The sequence below is a fragment of the Nylanderia fulva genome, unplaced genomic scaffold (genome assembly GCF_048542155.1).
Source record: "Nylanderia fulva isolate GAGA-0341 unplaced genomic scaffold, ASM4854215v1 Scaffold5, whole genome shotgun sequence".
Classification (NCBI taxonomy): Eukaryota; Metazoa; Arthropoda; class Insecta; order Hymenoptera; family Formicidae; genus Nylanderia; species Nylanderia fulva.
The window spans coordinates 1268614-1285053 of NW_028190587.1; the positions used below are offsets into that span (position 1 = coordinate 1268614).

Genomic DNA, 16440 nt, shown 5'->3' on the forward strand with positions numbered 1-16440 from the left:
GCTCGCGCACGTCGGTTTTAATATTTTCTCTCAGGATCTGCTGGATCATATGATTCCAACATAATTGATTAAAACGCAATTTACGCGGTTCTAGAAAGGAAAGTGCGCGGCTGTAAAAAGCAACATGAAAAATAGATCTCGAGGCGTTACAACATTACACCAGCATGCCTCGCCTCTATTTTCGTGGAATCGATAGACTCGAAGAGATCGTATCTTGTGCGTAAAATGAGCAAAGGCGAGAGAAACTAGCGCGACCGGTCAAAACTAGGAAGGGAGACATGACGGCTTCGATTTTCCATCAAGTTTCACTCTGCTCGTTATACGTGTACCGGGGACAATTTGCATTTCGGTATCTCTATCGCGCTCGATGTACCCCGAGGTGACGAATTATCCTCTCCGCGCATTGCGTAACGACCCCCCGTTAGATTTACAGATCGGACGAAGCACTCTCTCGGCGTGTTCTATTCCAGTGCGACATCCGCCAATGAATTAGGAAAACCAAGTCTCCGGCTCCCGCGAAAGGACGCTACGATTTATGGCGCGTCCTCGAGAATCGAGGGAACGTTTCTGTGCTCATTTACGATTTTTTTTTTTGTATAAGGGGAAGGACTAAGATGCGTGACTCCTCGCGTTTATTTATGCTTATTTACGAAGCTCTTTATCATCTATTAGGATAATCATCCGCCAAGAGGCGGCGTCTTTTCTCTTGTAATATTTAATCTCGCTTTCGAGAACGACGTTAAAGTAGAGATTTTGACTACGATATCGTACGACGTATCGTGAAATATTGTTATTTTAATACGCCGCGCGTGATGTTCTTTTTCATCCTGGCTCTGATAATTCCGAGATAACTCCGAAATTTCAATATGCCCGATGAATCTTGGTTGTTTATTAGTACGTTTTTAAACGTAGCCTCCGTATACACATCACGTGGTCGTAACAGCGTAACTCACGCACCGACAGTCAACGATTACTCGAACTTCCGTCGCGGCGATAAAATCGCTGACAGGCGCGACGGTAAGCATCCACTCGCGTGCTCGCAAACATTAACCGCTTCTGGCCGGCCATCTCCGGCGATCGCTCTGGTAATCTTTCCGCGACGATAATATATTTATGTTTGTAGACTCGCGCCGAAGAGAGACCAACCGCGAACAGATTTCGCTCCCACGTCCGCCGAAATCGCGAAACAATAAATCCGGGACTCAACCCTCTTTACGAGGTCCTCATAGCCCGGGGATGATGCCCCTTTGACGATGCGAGGGCGCGGGTAGCCTAATATGTCACAGTCTGTCGCAGGGCGTCCCGTCAAAGTCGGTCCTCGAAAAACGAGGGTGGTTTCTCCCACCCTTTCTTTCCGCTCAGGGGTCGAGACTCACGATTAGATGCGCCTCTAATGGAGCGATTCAATAGCGACGATCTGATAAACCGATTCTATGAGCTCTCTCTTTCTCTCCTGGTCCCCGGGTTCGCGAATCGAATTAAGCATGATCCACGTTTCTGTCTCGTTTACTCCCGGATATGAGCTTTGTAATGTCGTCTTTGTGCGAATTGAATTAGAGCTTATTTTTTTTTCTTTTTCTTTAAGGGGCTGAAACTATCGATCGTGATGACAAAATAAATGCCCGATTCTCGTGTTCAACACCTCGGTCGCAGTTAAAATATATAAATTAGAGAAACCTCGCTTATGGAGTTGTCGAGAAGTATATATATTTATACGGTGTGTCGAGAAAAATAATTTGCATAATTTCCAAACGCGCGATCCGCTGCGAGATAAGATGAACGAGCGCGCGTATCGCGAATCTATCGTGCGAAAGCACGATGAAGCAATAAATTTCGCCAGGTTGGCGCGGAAGACACGCGAACCATTTTGTTCGAGATCCGGACAACCGGTCGTCGGTTCGCCGACTGCTTCTTATATACCTGATGTGCACGTATAATGGTCACTTTTGCAATATTGGCTGCGTGGCTATAGATACTAACGATACTATCGAGAGGCAACAATATAATTTTGTTTTAGTAGTATTTTAAAAATTCGATACTTTATATAGATATGCTAAAAATAGTGGTCAATGTGCTATTCGTCATTGTTGTTGTTGCTCGATTCGACTGCCCACACATCGCATGTCGAAAACTATGAGTGGTTGCAATGTGATTTACTCATGCGAGCTGAATCATCTGTTAAAGAGAAACGTCATCGATGCGCGGTTGGTGGTTCTATTAAATGCGAAATAATAATTGTGACACTATACGTAACGAGAGTAACAGTCATGTAAAAAATAAAAAAATATCTAAAATTGCGATCTCTTCCTAATAGACAACGTGAGAAATATTTTTAATGGTGCTCGTTTAATAACACCAGTGACGTGCGTGTCGGTAAACTTTATCGCTCCCGTCGACGAGTATCAACGCCATTAAAGGTATTTTTCACGTTCAATTATACACACGAGCTTTCTTTAAACATATAACACACGTGCATGGGCCTATCTTTTGCCATCTTCAATATCTTTTTTTATTTTTCATATTTATGCAAATTTTTGGAGAGTATTATTTCTTTTTCTCTTTATACAATGTAAATCAGTGTATCATAAACCCTCAAGAGATCGTGACATAAGCTATATTTGACGATATATCTCGAGGCTTTTAAAATTTTTCTTTCAGTAATGCAATAACAAAATAATACTAATTGAAATCGCGTCTGCTTGAGAAACGGATGTCACTGTATCACGCGTTAACGAGATAGAAAATGCAGGTTCTTTTCAGATACAGGATTATATATGCGACGATTATGGCTATTACGTGCATGTACCGATCGTAAAACGTCTCTAAAGAGGGAGAGGACCACTTAATTCTGCTTTTATAAAAGATTACGAGGCTCTCGTGCGTTATCTCAAATTACAACATATATGAAAATCGCATGCGACATATTTCTTTCGATATTATTTAAATTTTTATAAAATATACGGAGATATATAATTTTTGTTTTTATTTTGAATGCAGCGCTCTCAAATGTGCATGTATATGTACTCGACTTTAAACGGATCGATGCATCTTATTGATCGCGCGCGTTTGTACTTTCTTTTGCTCGGCAAACTAGACACACGCAACTAGGCAACATGGAGTCGTGTCTCGATCTATCCCGATGATCTTTACGTTAACCTTTTGACATTACCGACTCGACATTATACAAGTTGCTACTAGATTCTATTACATCCAGCATGGTCGAGTTAGAACTTTACGTCGTGGCTAACACATTGTGTGTTACCGCTAATAACCATCTAACGCAATAAGACGATTGTACATCCCATAAATCAATAATAGATAGATAGAGAGAGAGAAAGGGAGAATGTATAAAAAGTGCTAAAAATATATTATAATTATATTTAAACGCATATATTTCTGGTGTACGTCTTATACGTACACCAGAATTAACTTGCTGACGTTCACTACCGCGTGTGTATCAAGCGCTTATACTTCGAGAATAGAGTCACCTCTTTTGCCACCAAGTAGATTTATAGTCCCGCAAGTAACGTTCCCAACGTGTTAAGTACAGCTATAGTCGCCTACTTAAATCTGACAACTTTACAAAAATCACGAATAAAACAGGGTAGCAATTTTCTTTTTTTTTTACAAATTTTTTTTCTTGTTTTATTCAATTATTACTCTCTTATCAGGTTTTACGATACTTTATCATTCTACTGTATTTATCACGACAAAAAAAAGATGGGTGAATTTTTAATTATCCGAGAAATTCGTGATTAAATTGTCGACAGATGCAGGTGGAAAAAAAATATGGAATGCGACCTCCGGTCGTTGCTTGCGAATCGTCGCGATGCTTTACAAGTTCTCGAGCTATTTGCGAGAACGATCTCGCAACCGCGCGCGCGTGCATCTTTTTGCTCGGAATATTATAGCGCGCCGAAGGAGTATCGTGGGCTCTCTTCCCGAGAGAGATTGGATCTTTAACCGCTTTACTTTAGCGGCAGCTGCGTCCGGCCGCCGCTGCACGAGATGAACGGGTTCACGTGGTCTGCCAAAGGTGATTTAGTGCCGTGGTTTGTTGCCGTAACGCCGTTGGTAACACGTCGCCCCACGTTTGGCGAAGTCGGCCGCTATATTACATGGCAGCGACGCGATGATCCAAACCGAGAGAGAGAGAGAGAGAGAGAGAGAGAGAGAGAGAGAGAGAAAGAGTAGGTCGCTAAATTACCTCGTCGGCTCGTCCAGATCGGCCTGGACGCGGGCGCGCTTTTGTTTATCCTGTCAAACGGTCCCGATAAGCTGACGATTAAAACGCGAGGAGGAGGATCGCTATGCGGGCCGGTCGCACGCGTCGATTCGCCAACGATACACATCTATATATCGCGGGGTCTAAACGCCACGTCGGTGGCCGCGATTAGACGCCAGTCTCACTCGCATGATTGCCGACGACGCAGGTGCAACGTCTACTACTGACATTCGCCGCCCGATCGATGGTATCGCATACTCGAGATAACATCTCTTCTCATGACGTATCATGGAGAACACTCTTTTCCGATTCTCCCTCTTAATCTCTTGGATTACGAGGGACGATGAGAAAACGCGCGCACGAGTTGTGCGCGTAATCAAGTCATATTGAAAGATGTAAAGAGTGGAGAATACTCCTGATGCTATCGCGCGAGGACATCTTAACTTTCCTGTTGCTCCGATTCCATCTCGGCGGATCGATTCTTCGAGGCCGGCAACCATGTCGTTCGTTATCACCTGGAGGAACACGCCGTAGATTTACCGAAACGCTGGAGAATCCTTACGACTTTTTAAGTGAACGTAAATATTTGCAGGTGCAAGCGCGGAGAGAAAGATAGCGAATCTACGCGAAACGGACGTAACGTCCAGGCCTCGATGCGACTTTCCGTCGTAAAGTGGCTGTTTACAGCGACCTCACAGACGAGCCGCCTGGCGTAAATTTATCAGCTCGCGCGTCCACGAACTTCGCCTACGAAGAAGCCTCGTCGTACGTTCGACCGGGCTCTTTCGCGTCTCGTAAAACGTCCCCGTGGCTAAATTACGGCGTCGTCTCCCGAACGACCTTCGTCATCTCGGAAATACACGCCGACCGAATAATATCGCTTGCGAGCAGGTGAGTTGCACACACGTCCGGAGAGCGGCGTGTGTGGTCGGTTCTTCCTCTTCTTCGGGAAGAGGAAAGAGAAAAGAAAAAAAGAATCGACACTTTCTCCGGTAGAAAGTATATAATCGCATGCGTGTCGTGCGATAAGCGTCGCGACAAGGGAGAATCCGCACCGGATCCGAATTGAACGAGAAGAGATGCGTGCGTTTTACGAATGCGGCGAGAAAAAGGAAGAAAGAAGAAAAATAATCTCGACAGCTCTCTTCCATGAATTATTTACGGCCGTGCGTGTATGTCGCGCCGTGTGGAGGCAGTTTGTCTTCGAAATTCAGTATTCACGAAGCGTGAATAGCGCGACGAGGGAATGGGTGTGCTCGTAATTACCTCAGCCTGCTCTCTGACAGACTGCTGTCAAATATTAAGATGTACTCGTCGCCTTCATCGAACGTTCGCCGTTGCATTAGAAAGCTATTACGATGCATTAATTTCTCGAGTCTAGAAAAAGTTTATTACATTACTGCGTTAATGCTAAAGTTATCTTTCGCACTTTATCGTGTAATGAAATATACCGTGGTATACCGCAAAGTTCCCTAATAGCCAGCCCACAATAATTGGAAATTTCTCTTAGCGCGTGAGAGAATCATTTGCAAATAAGCCATTCATATATATATATATATATGTATGAATTTATATCTATAGCGAATGTTTAATACTGAGAAAGTAATTTCGAAAATGATGGCGAATATTTTGTTCCGTCTTTTTTGTTTGTCGATGACGAAAGACAGTCATTCGATCGATGGCGGGAGCCCGTTTCGCGGCTCTCGCAGTAATCGAGAGTCATCGAGATCGCTCGATGGACCGCTCCATCGTTTAAATGCTAATACAGGCCTAATTTATCGACCTATGATTCTGCCGAGCAACTCCGCGCCGGTGCTATTTACACGGCGATTCTACGTGGAACTTTCGTAATTGAAAGAAAGCCGCCGACCGGGACCACCATGTAGCCGCGGCTATAAAACACGGAATATACGATAACACGGGGTGCTTTTCGGGTAGACGCGTCTAGGAGGGCGAACGATCGAGAGACGGACCGAGTCTACCTGAAACGGTTGATAAAGGCGTGCTTACGACCGCGCGCCTTTCACGCGTCATAATAAGGAGACCAAGAAAGAGCTTCGGCACACAATTCAGAAATTATCATCGCTCCGAGTCGTCCTCAGTCGACTTATAAATAGCCTGCGAATGAAAATGGAAGCGCGTAGATGGACAAATTTATTCACCGCTTCGAGAGTCCTTTCTAGACTCGACCGAGCCAAGAATTTCGGGAGGGAAAAGTCAGTTTTTCTAAATTAAAATATATTCTTTACGACACGATTGATCAGACCTGAACGGCTAACGCAATTTGTAACAGACATATAAATAACTGAATTAAAATTTGAAAAACATAAATTGTGCGCACGAAGATGGAACAAAACTCGTAGCGAGATAATATTCCAATTTTATAGTAGACAAGTCTTCCACGCGTATAGTCATAAAAGATAATAAAACCCGATATGTAAATTTATACATTTCTTATAAACACAGTGGAATGAAATTTTTTGAACGTCCTCTATTCCAGGTAATCGAATAATTTGGTTAAAAAAAACTTGATCATTATTTTATCGCGCGTTATTATATAGGAGCTTTCACACATATCAGATTGGAATTGAATAGTGCATCAGAGAGTTAATCAACCTGTCCAGCTTACTCATCCTTTGACCGCTACCGCATAACGCTCTCTGCCCCCATCGCGGTCAAATTAGTTTTATTTAGCCGAGTAGTGCCGAGTGGTGGACCTCACCGCGCAGGAAAGGTGGAAAGGGTTAACGAGAACAAAGTGAGCAAATACGGCGTAGCGGTGAAGAATACATCGTTAATAAATAAGAGCCCCTCGTAGCTACCTACCTACCCGCCGCCTACATCGCCACGAGGCAACTCCGTCTATATGCTAATGCACGGGCTTCCGACATACAGTGTTTTACGCTTTCCGTACTTGATCCGCTTCCGTACAAAGATCCGGCGAACTGTGTTACGACCGAAAATTACGTAAATAAGTAACCTTTGATTTCGTTACCAAACAGAGATCGATGAACCGCGATCGATGTAGAATAGTTTAGAGACATTTTGACGTATGGAAAATTTCGAAATCATATCATTTCAATTCAGTTGAATACTCAGTAAAAATATGTTGTTACTTCGGTTATACCCAAATTTTTTTCAAACGGAATTTCTGCTTTAATAATAAGAAGGGAACGATTTATTTTTATATGAATATATCAAGTAAAATTAATTTTGAATATTTCTGTTGTTATTTCACTCTATAAATCTGTATTCATATTTAAATAAAAAATTGTTTCTCTCTTTTATTTTCTTTAGTATCTCTTAATTAGACACAACTTTCAAGGTATAAAAATGTTTCAGATATGAATATTAACGCGGGTGAGCTTTACATTTCGGGACGTAAAAGTACCGCGCGGATAATGTCCGTCTGACAGTAAAAACTCATACGCGTTTAATAAAATCCGCGCCAAGATCTGCGAATTTTTAATGGAGCAGAAACGTGTCCCCTGGTCTTTAAGGAGGGCCACCGTCTTCCCAAATTAGAAGCGTTCCACGGCGAACGAGCGCGGCTAAACGACTAGCCGGGCGATAGATCGGACACTCCGGCGCTAATTGGCTGCGGAATTTTATGTACCACTAAATTACTCTATGCAAATGCGGCCGCTTCCGTCGTCCCTTCCGACGAGAGGAGGAGGACATGCCGAAAGTGCGCTCGCGCGCGCAATTTCGAGACGTGCCCTTCGGGATTTATTTACGCCGCCCTCATTATCCTAATGAAGACGTAAACGCTTGAAAAACGAGTCGCCGATTTTTGCCGGAAACCGATCGCTCTCGTTACCGAGCATCTCGCGCCGCCGAGTTTTCTCGAACATCCGCCGGATCCTCCGAGGGAAGGGCATACATCCGGAATAACCGTTGCATCCGGAAGGTCAGGAGGATGATACCGGCGCGTTAACTGGCTGCGAGTTATAACCAGCCCGCGTAATGCCCGCTTAATATTCAACGCCGGCGGGGGCGATGGATTTATGAGAGCTAATGAATTGTTAGTCGGTCTCCCTTCTTCTCTCTCCGAACAGCTCTCATCGATTCAAAACTCGAGAAGCGCTCATTTATATACTTGTCTCTCTCGTATATGATCGAAATATCTCGTAACCAAAAGTAGAGAGAGAGAGAGAGAAACGATATCGAGTCGTAAAAAATATACATTCGATTTACATCCTATACGCTTTACCCGGAAATCATTAGGTCCAAGGGCGATTTTGAGAAATTGTCGAAGGTTCGCGGCGAGAAAAGAAGAGAAAAAAAAATTCGATGCCGCCGTCGGGGAAAAGGAGACGAAGATAGGAGATGCCTCTCGGGCAATAGGATAGCCGAATAAATTTGGATAGCTCCCTGTTTTGGCCCGGAGCCACGAGGTTGCTCGACATAGACACTCTCTCGGACGTACGATCAGCTCTTTCGTAACGCGGCGCGCGAGAAAAGAAGGGAAGAGGACTGTGCGAGGGCTGAGGAAGAAAGGGCGATATACAGGCGAGCCGCTCCTTTACGATGGATTTAATTAAAAAACATAATTTAGCAGGCAGAAGAGAGGATAACAGGTAGCTCGGCTCCGGTGGGAACTAACGGAGGTTCCGTCACACAAACGCTGTTCGGCGCCGGCCTGCGGTCACTCATGAATAAGATTATTAATCCCGTCCTTTAGAAAAACCTTTTGTTTTCTTTTCTTCTATTTCCCTTCTCGCACAAACGTTCGCCCTCTCTCCTCGTGTTTCTGAATATCAAAAAAAATTTTTATCGCACGTGATTTGATTCATTAATATAGTATGTAATTTACGAGCGAAAACGCGAAGACATCTTATATAATGCGCACATTTCGTTTATTTGATAAATGTTTTCTCGAATTAATATATAAATATCGCGAAAACGATTAAACAACAGGCGGAGTCTCTTTTACGCGTGTCGTGAAAAAATTTCGCGCATTCGTTTGTACCCCAACAAATTTGCGGGATTCGAGCGTGCCAACCATCGTTCTTCGTTAATGATCGCGGTCGTTGATGGTATACGCGCGATATACGCTACAATCGCGGTAACGCTGGCTTCACCCGTGGTAAACCCCGGGGTAGCTTTAGATGGGCCGAGTTAAAAATCCATTTGTCGGGGAGACGCCGGTCAGTGTCGCGCGCGAGATTAAAAGAGAGATACCGACGCACACGCGGGGCAAGAAAGAGGCAGCGCCATTTTGTCGAAAGGAGGACCGACGACGACCTCGCGGCTAGCTTCTCTCCCGCATATAATGGCAGTCGAGTTGCGTGCGAATGTACAATTTCGTTCCATCGTTACCTCGGTCGATCGAGGGGTCCGTCCTGTTCGCGAAGCCCGAGAAACAGGGCGGAAGGAAAACGAGGTGCCAGCCCGCCGGTATACGGAAAGATTTTCGCAATTAGGCGAGAGAGAGGAAAAAACTGACCTGTATTTAATATACATAAAAAACGCATTATATTTGAACATCGTAACACGTATCGTATACAACGCGATGAAACTTTATCTCTCGCGATGTTAATATCCGCGTGAATCTCTCGCATAAATTCACTACTCACCGAGCTTTATGCAATGTATGCAGAATTTTCACAATACTGCGTGATACCCATATGAACATATATTGTTGTACGTGTGGATAACACTATCACACTTAACTCGTTAAATGCAACGAAATTGCTCAGATAACGTATACTTTGTATCTTCGTGCGAAAAAAATTTTTGCATTTTCATTCAGTCCATCGACGTGCATTTTTGCAAATTACAAAGTCTTACGCTCTTATATATACCAATGTATATGTCGTCGTTAATTTTGCACATTTATTGTACACATTTAATTCGCATGTCAATTTTTACTTAAAGATAAGAAAAATGTAGGAAACAATAACGCGAGAAAGAAAGAGAAGCTTAGTATGTCGGAAACGACTATATCGAAGTCGAAGGCTAACCTGATAAGGAGAAAGACGAGCGAGGCAAAGCGAACGTTTTTATAATCGCCGCAATTATCTACAAGACCAAAGTCGGGCACATATATCTGTGTGTGTGTGTGTGTAACCTTAGCGCGCAACAGTTTCAAGGGGCACCATCACTTCTTATCGGGGCACTGGCTGCGTGCCGGCGCAGTTGCATGCGGAGGCTGATAAACAAATAATTAGCATTCGAAGTAACCCGCATTCGTATTATCGCTGGCATCGTTCTCCTCGCGCCGCAGGGGAAAAGCGTATATTCGAGTAGCCCTTCGTTGATGTATCTCTCTTTATATATATATATACTATATGCACTCGCGTTAAGAACTCAAAGAGCAGGTTGACGTGCAACGGCATTCGTGCTACTCGCTACATTTTACCCGACTTGTATACCTGGACAGGGTAATTAGCGCGGTATGGAAATCACGTTCGCAACACAATTCGACCGTTCGATATCTAGACGCGTTTCTTTTCCCGCGGAATGTTTCACGTGTTCGCGTAAGCGTATCGAGATCGTAAAAAGAATGCCATCGAGATTGTTTCAGCCAGAAGTAATAATGCCATTTAAAATTATAATTCAATGGTATATATTCGCGTGTATCTTTAACACGATGCACGATTTGCATGGTAATAATAATTACATTACTTACTCCAAGATAATATGTATTTTATGAATAATTTTATAGCCGACGCTTTTCTTTCGCGTGAACGAAATATATGTGATAAGTAAATCGATTATATTTCAAGATTAATTCAGAAATTTCCCTGTAATATTTCGCGATGGATTTTCATGATCTTTTTGTATTAAATTAATACTTTTTCTTCGCACAATATATGAAGATTTATGAAGAGAACATCGTATTATAATTGAAGTAAAATGGCAAACAGATAGAAATAAAAGCGAATATATATATATAAGCATTCTAACTAAACGTTTAAAAAATAAAAATGACAATACGCGAAGGGACCGACAAAGTGGACCGATATCACTCTGGTTGGAGATCGCTCAGTGCAGGTGGATCCAATCAGAAACTCGACCATGCCGGCAGGTGCTCTCGCAGGAGATCGCGGTCAATGGCTCTGTCGGGAACGACCGGACACTTTTTACACGGAAAGCAGAAAAGGGCGCCGACTAATTTTGCGCGGCGTTCCATTACGGGACTCTTCTTTCGCGCTCGTTTTTTTAATTGTCCGCGTAATTCGACGACGACTTGAAATAATTTCTACGCCGTTCTCAACAAACTTCGCGCGTATGTTTTTCTTAAACATACGCGCACAAAAATGTTGAACCCGCGTGAAAGAAATTTTATTCAATCAGAAGGGAAGAAATTCTTTGTTCCTGCACGCTATGAAAGGGAGTGGAATTAATCGAATTCACCAAATTCTCGACTCGATGTCTTCGTTAACGCGCACCGATCGTCGCCTGACGTACGTGAACGTGAGGGTTCTCTCTTTCTCTCTCAGACAGTAAGGGGAATGAAAGTTTGACACGGCCGTCGGATGCGGTTCGCCACGAAGCTCGACCGGTAGACACCCCACGGTTTGTTGCTTCGCACCCTCGCTGTCGGGTCTTTTACCTCCCTCGCATTCAGCTGTCACGTGGCTCGTGCTCGAACGATCGCCGGCGTTTCCGCTTTATTTTCCGCCGTCGAGCGCCGGCTCGATCTCGTTAAGGATCACGATCGGGGCCGTTTCCGGCGTGTTCGGGGCCTCGTCACAGACCACCGAGGCAATTGGCGCGACGACGCGAATGAGTTCTCGGAAAAAAGGATCCGGCGCACCACACGAGAGGATTCTTCGTTTTAATTTATGCGCGGCGTAGCTCGGGGCATTATTAGTCCTAGCTGGCTACGAGGGGCGTGACGTCACGCGGCTAAAACAAAGGATCCTACCGGTGCCCATTTCACGTCGGTTCCCTTTCAAGCGCGCCGACAGGAGGGAGACTCTCTCTCTCTCTCTCGTCGAATAAATTCGGTACACTCTTTAGGCTTCGTCACAGCTTCGTCGTGTATCGTGCATTTGTTTTTCCGTTTGCTCTCGAAATGAAATCGCTCGCGCTCGAAACTGAAAAATGATTGACGAAAGTTACGAAAGAGAGAAAACTTGTCGCTGGACAGCAAAAAAGTGACGATAACTCTGAGACGTGACGGGAATGAGCTAAAGATTACGAGCGATGGAGGCACGAGGAGTGTACGATTCCGCGATGGAGACCGGAGGGAGCTGATCGAGGGACGTCGTTGTCTCCGCAGGCCACTGTCATATTGTCCCGGCGGATCGATACGTGGCCTGCCTACAACCTGCACTCATCGAGCTTGAAGAGGGCGTGGCTCGTACACCGGCGGAGAGACACTCAACCCCGTTGCGATCTCCGTTGCCGCGCGTTAGCTACCCACCCCTTTTCGACGTAAAAGCGGGAGAGACGATTTCGTTCCTTTCGAACCTAACCCTCCTCGCGGTTCTCTCTCGCCCTCCGCGATCTCCGAGAGCGTCGACGAGCGCTCTCATTCGTCGAGAATCTCGTAACGGGGATGAGAGAGAGAGAGAGAGCAATCTCGCACGGGGTAGTTTGGAGATTCCCTCGGAATAATGACTCTTGCTCGATACTCTGTACTTTTCCGCGTTCGAGTATAAATTACAGTAATTTCGCCAGGCTTGTATAGTTTTCTACAAAAAATAATTAGTTGCAACATCCTCAGGTTTGAACGCTTAATTATTCAGCTCATTATTACTCGTGTTAAACGTTAATAATACCACCGAGTCGCGGAGGATCTTGACGTTTCGCACACGAGCGCGTGTTGAATAACGAGACCGCGTTATACCAATATCGATCATGTTACTCCCGAAGAAATATGAGCGCGATATTTGTTGTACGCGTTGATGAATGATCGGAGCAACCGAGTAGAATTCTCTTCGAAGGAAGAGCTCGGTCGCGACTTTTCCATTTCTCCTTTTTATCCCCTTCGTTACTGCCTGTTTCTGTCTCTCTCTCTCTCTCTTTCTCGGTGCTACCATCCTGGAGGGGTGCGTTTCGTTGTCTTTCGCCGGTGTTGTTGGCGCAAGGTTGAATCCACGTGGGGGCGTGTCGCCTCGATGGCGCCGACTGCTAATGGCCGCGCGGCCCTCCAGACCTTAATTTCCTGCCGCTTCCGCGGACCCTCTCGCTTTTACCTCTCCGAGTCCAAATCCGTTCCCCAGGACCTCTCTTCTTCAGCCTCCGGCTCTTCGGTAGCCGCCGACACTCTCCTTGTCCTTTCATCCCCCCGCGAGCGATTTGCATCTTTCGAGCTGCTCTTTTGATGAAGTTCCTTATCTAAAATCCCTCGGTCGGCTGCTGCCTGTCGTCCGCTCTAATTTTTAGCTCGCGCGCAAATTGCGTTCCCTTTAATCCCTCGTGCCGCGAAAGAGAGCACGAGTTTCGTAAATTTCTTGCAAAGGCACGTTTGAAATATTACCAAGATGTACCGAAAATTGTGTTATTGAATTTATTCTAATTTTATACAATATATATATCATTCCTTATTTACGTGTTATTTAAAGCGAATCGAATTTGATGAACGTAATTTCGAGCCTCCTAATATATTGCACCGTGGAAAACATATGTCGACCTTGTGCTTGGTTCGAGACAACAATTTGCATGAAACCGGCGGCCTAGGTAGAGCGATCGGGTCTCATTACTTTTAGCGACTAATCTTGGATCTCTTCTAGGATAGGAGCGGCAATTTAGTGTCATTATACGCCCTTAGGGGAAGACTTTCTTCTCTCTCTCTCTCCTCTTGGGCCGGGACTTCTTTTTAGATCGATTTAGACGTGGCGGCGATTATGGGCGTCCACCGACCGACAGAATTCGATATTACGTACCGCGCTAGCACGAAAAAGTATCCCGATGGATCCGATGGTGAATCGATACGTAATTCGGCCCAGAGTTGTTATTACCGATTTGCGTAATCGCGGCCCGATCTCGCCGAGATTGTTCCATAACGAGTAATTCCGAAAAGAACCAATAATATGCGTTAACACATTTTAATTAAACATCATCCTATATATATATCACATCATACATTTCTCTAATTGCATACAAAACGGATCAATTTGTTCGCAATCACGACTGAGCGCAGCTTTAATCGCAATGTTACAGGATCATCCGGGACTACGAGGCACGCCTCTCGCCATGCTGGCGGCACAGTGCAACAAGCTGAGCAGCAAGAGTCCGCCGCCACTAGCGGACGCGGCGGTAGGCAAGGGTTTCCATCCTTGGAAAAAGAGCCCGCAGAGCAGCGGAAGTTCGCCGCAGCATAGCAGCGGCGGCGGCGGCGGCGGAGGCGGCGGCGGCAGCGGCGGGTGCACAACGACGGGAGTGAGCCAGAGACCGGCGGCAACGAGCAGCGCCGGTAGCACGACCGGAGGTTACGCCAGAGCGCCGGTGACATCGTGCGCCTCGACCGCGCCGCAATACGGTAGCGAGTTGTACTTTCCGGGAACGGCGAGCGCGCAACCGGCCGGCGATCCTCATCATCATCAGAGCAGCCTCCTAGGGAAGGTCGAGGGCGCGACCTTGGGCTCGGTATACGGCAGGCATCCGTACGAGTCGTGGCCGTTCAACGCGATGCCGGGCGCGACTCACAGCGGGATCAAAACGGGCGACGGTTGGTGGGACGTGCACGGGGCCGCGACCGCCGGCGGATGGTTGGACGTGAGCGGTACCGTCGGCGTCGGCGTCCACGCGGCGCAAATGGCCAATTACTCGGCCGACTACTCGACGAGTCTCGCTCTGGCCGGCAATCACTTGCTGACGACGGCTACGACCGCCGGGCACAATCTCCTACAAGACACGTACAAATCTATGCTACCGGGCGGACCGCCCGGATTCGGGCTCCATCATCACGCGGCCGCGACGGCTGGCGCCGGCGCCGGAAGTCCACAGGGCGGCGGCGGTGGCGGCGGAGTCGGGGGCGCCGGCGTCAGTCAAGCGCCCTCGCCACGCTCGCAGAGACGTTACACCGGTCGCGCCACGTGCGATTGTCCGAATTGTCAAGAAGCCGAGAGGCTCGGTCCCGCCGGCGTGCACCTCAGGAAGAAGAACATCCATAGCTGCCACATACCGGGTTGCGGCAAGGTCTACGGGAAAACGTCGCATCTGAAGGCCCACTTACGGTGGCACACTGGTGAGCGACCGTTTGTTTGCAACTGGCTTTTCTGTGGCAAGCGGTTCACACGTTCGGATGAGTTGCAGCGGCACCTTCGAACCCACACCGGCGAAAAGAGATTCGCCTGCCCGGTCTGCAACAAGCGGTTCATGCGCAGCGACCATCTCGCGAAGCACGTCAAGACCCACAGCAGCAGCAGCAGCAGCAGCGGCAGCAAGGGCAAGGGGGGAGCGGGGAGCTCGTCGGCCGAGTCCTGCTCCGACAGCGAGGACAACGGGAGTCAGCAGAGTCCCACTTCCAGCTCGGTGCCGCAGCAGCAGCCGCAGCCGCCGCCGCCGCAGCCGGCGGCCCAGCAGCAACAGCAGCTGGCGGCAGCGGCGGCGGCGGCAGCGGCGGTGGCGGCGGCGGCGGTGGCGGCGGGCCAGGACACCACCACATCCCCCCAGAACACCACCACCACTCTCGGCCATCAGCCGACAACACCCATGACCCCAATACAGATGACCCCGCCGCCTCTGACCCCACACCATCCCCACCACCCGCATCTCCCACCTCTAATGCACCATCCTCATCATCACGCAACCTCCGTCCCGGCGGCGGCCCACCATCCGCACGCGGGGATGAGCATGCACTGAGCCCGGTGGGGCCCGGAGCCGGTGCCTGCAGTACCGCTGCCGCAACGGCCCTGGGCTCCCCCTTATCATCCTACCCCCTCAATCTGAACCTAATGCAGAATCACGCGACCATTAATCCATCGGCAATCGCCCATCATCACCATCAGCAGCAACAGCACCAAAACCACCATCACCACCACCATCATCACCACCACCAATCGCACCAACAACAACAGCATCCGCGACAAAACAATTCCTACTCTGTCTCTGTGCAACAAAATCCTGGCACGCCGGGGACCGCGCAGACTCCCTCACCCTCGTCCCCAGCGCCTGTACATAGTCTCTAAGTACGTTTACGAGCGCACCGACAACCACCGCACGTCCGTCCGGCCGCGCGTTTTCATACACGCGGGCACGAATAATATACACACGTAGACACGAAGATATACACGACATCTCTGGCTCCCCGTCCT

The 16440-nt window shown here is 47.2% G+C and overlaps 2 protein-coding genes across 9 annotated transcripts in view; one reads left to right on the forward strand and one right to left on the reverse strand.

Moving 5' to 3' along the window:
* The window catches only part of Sp1 (transcription factor Sp8), an 85078-nt gene extending 69090 nt beyond the window's left edge, over window positions 1–15988 (forward strand). The window contains exon 4 of the mRNA XM_085487083.1: window positions 14345–15988. Within this exon, the coding sequence (XP_085343209.1) occupies window positions 14345–15988 (1644 nt within the window). The remainder of the gene's footprint in view (window positions 1–14344) is intronic.
* Window positions 1–16440, reverse strand: part of LOC114941998 (uncharacterized) — a 190324-nt gene that overhangs the window by 107277 nt on the left and 66607 nt on the right. Inside the window, exon 1 of one of the 8 annotated variants that reach the window (XM_029317237.2) lies at window positions 9805–9820. The exons of the other annotated variants lie outside the window; for them this stretch is intronic. The gene's annotated coding sequence lies outside the window, so the exon portion shown is untranslated. Of the gene's footprint in view, window positions 1–9804; window positions 9821–16440 lie in introns of those variants that run through there. 8 annotated transcript variants of the gene reach the window in all.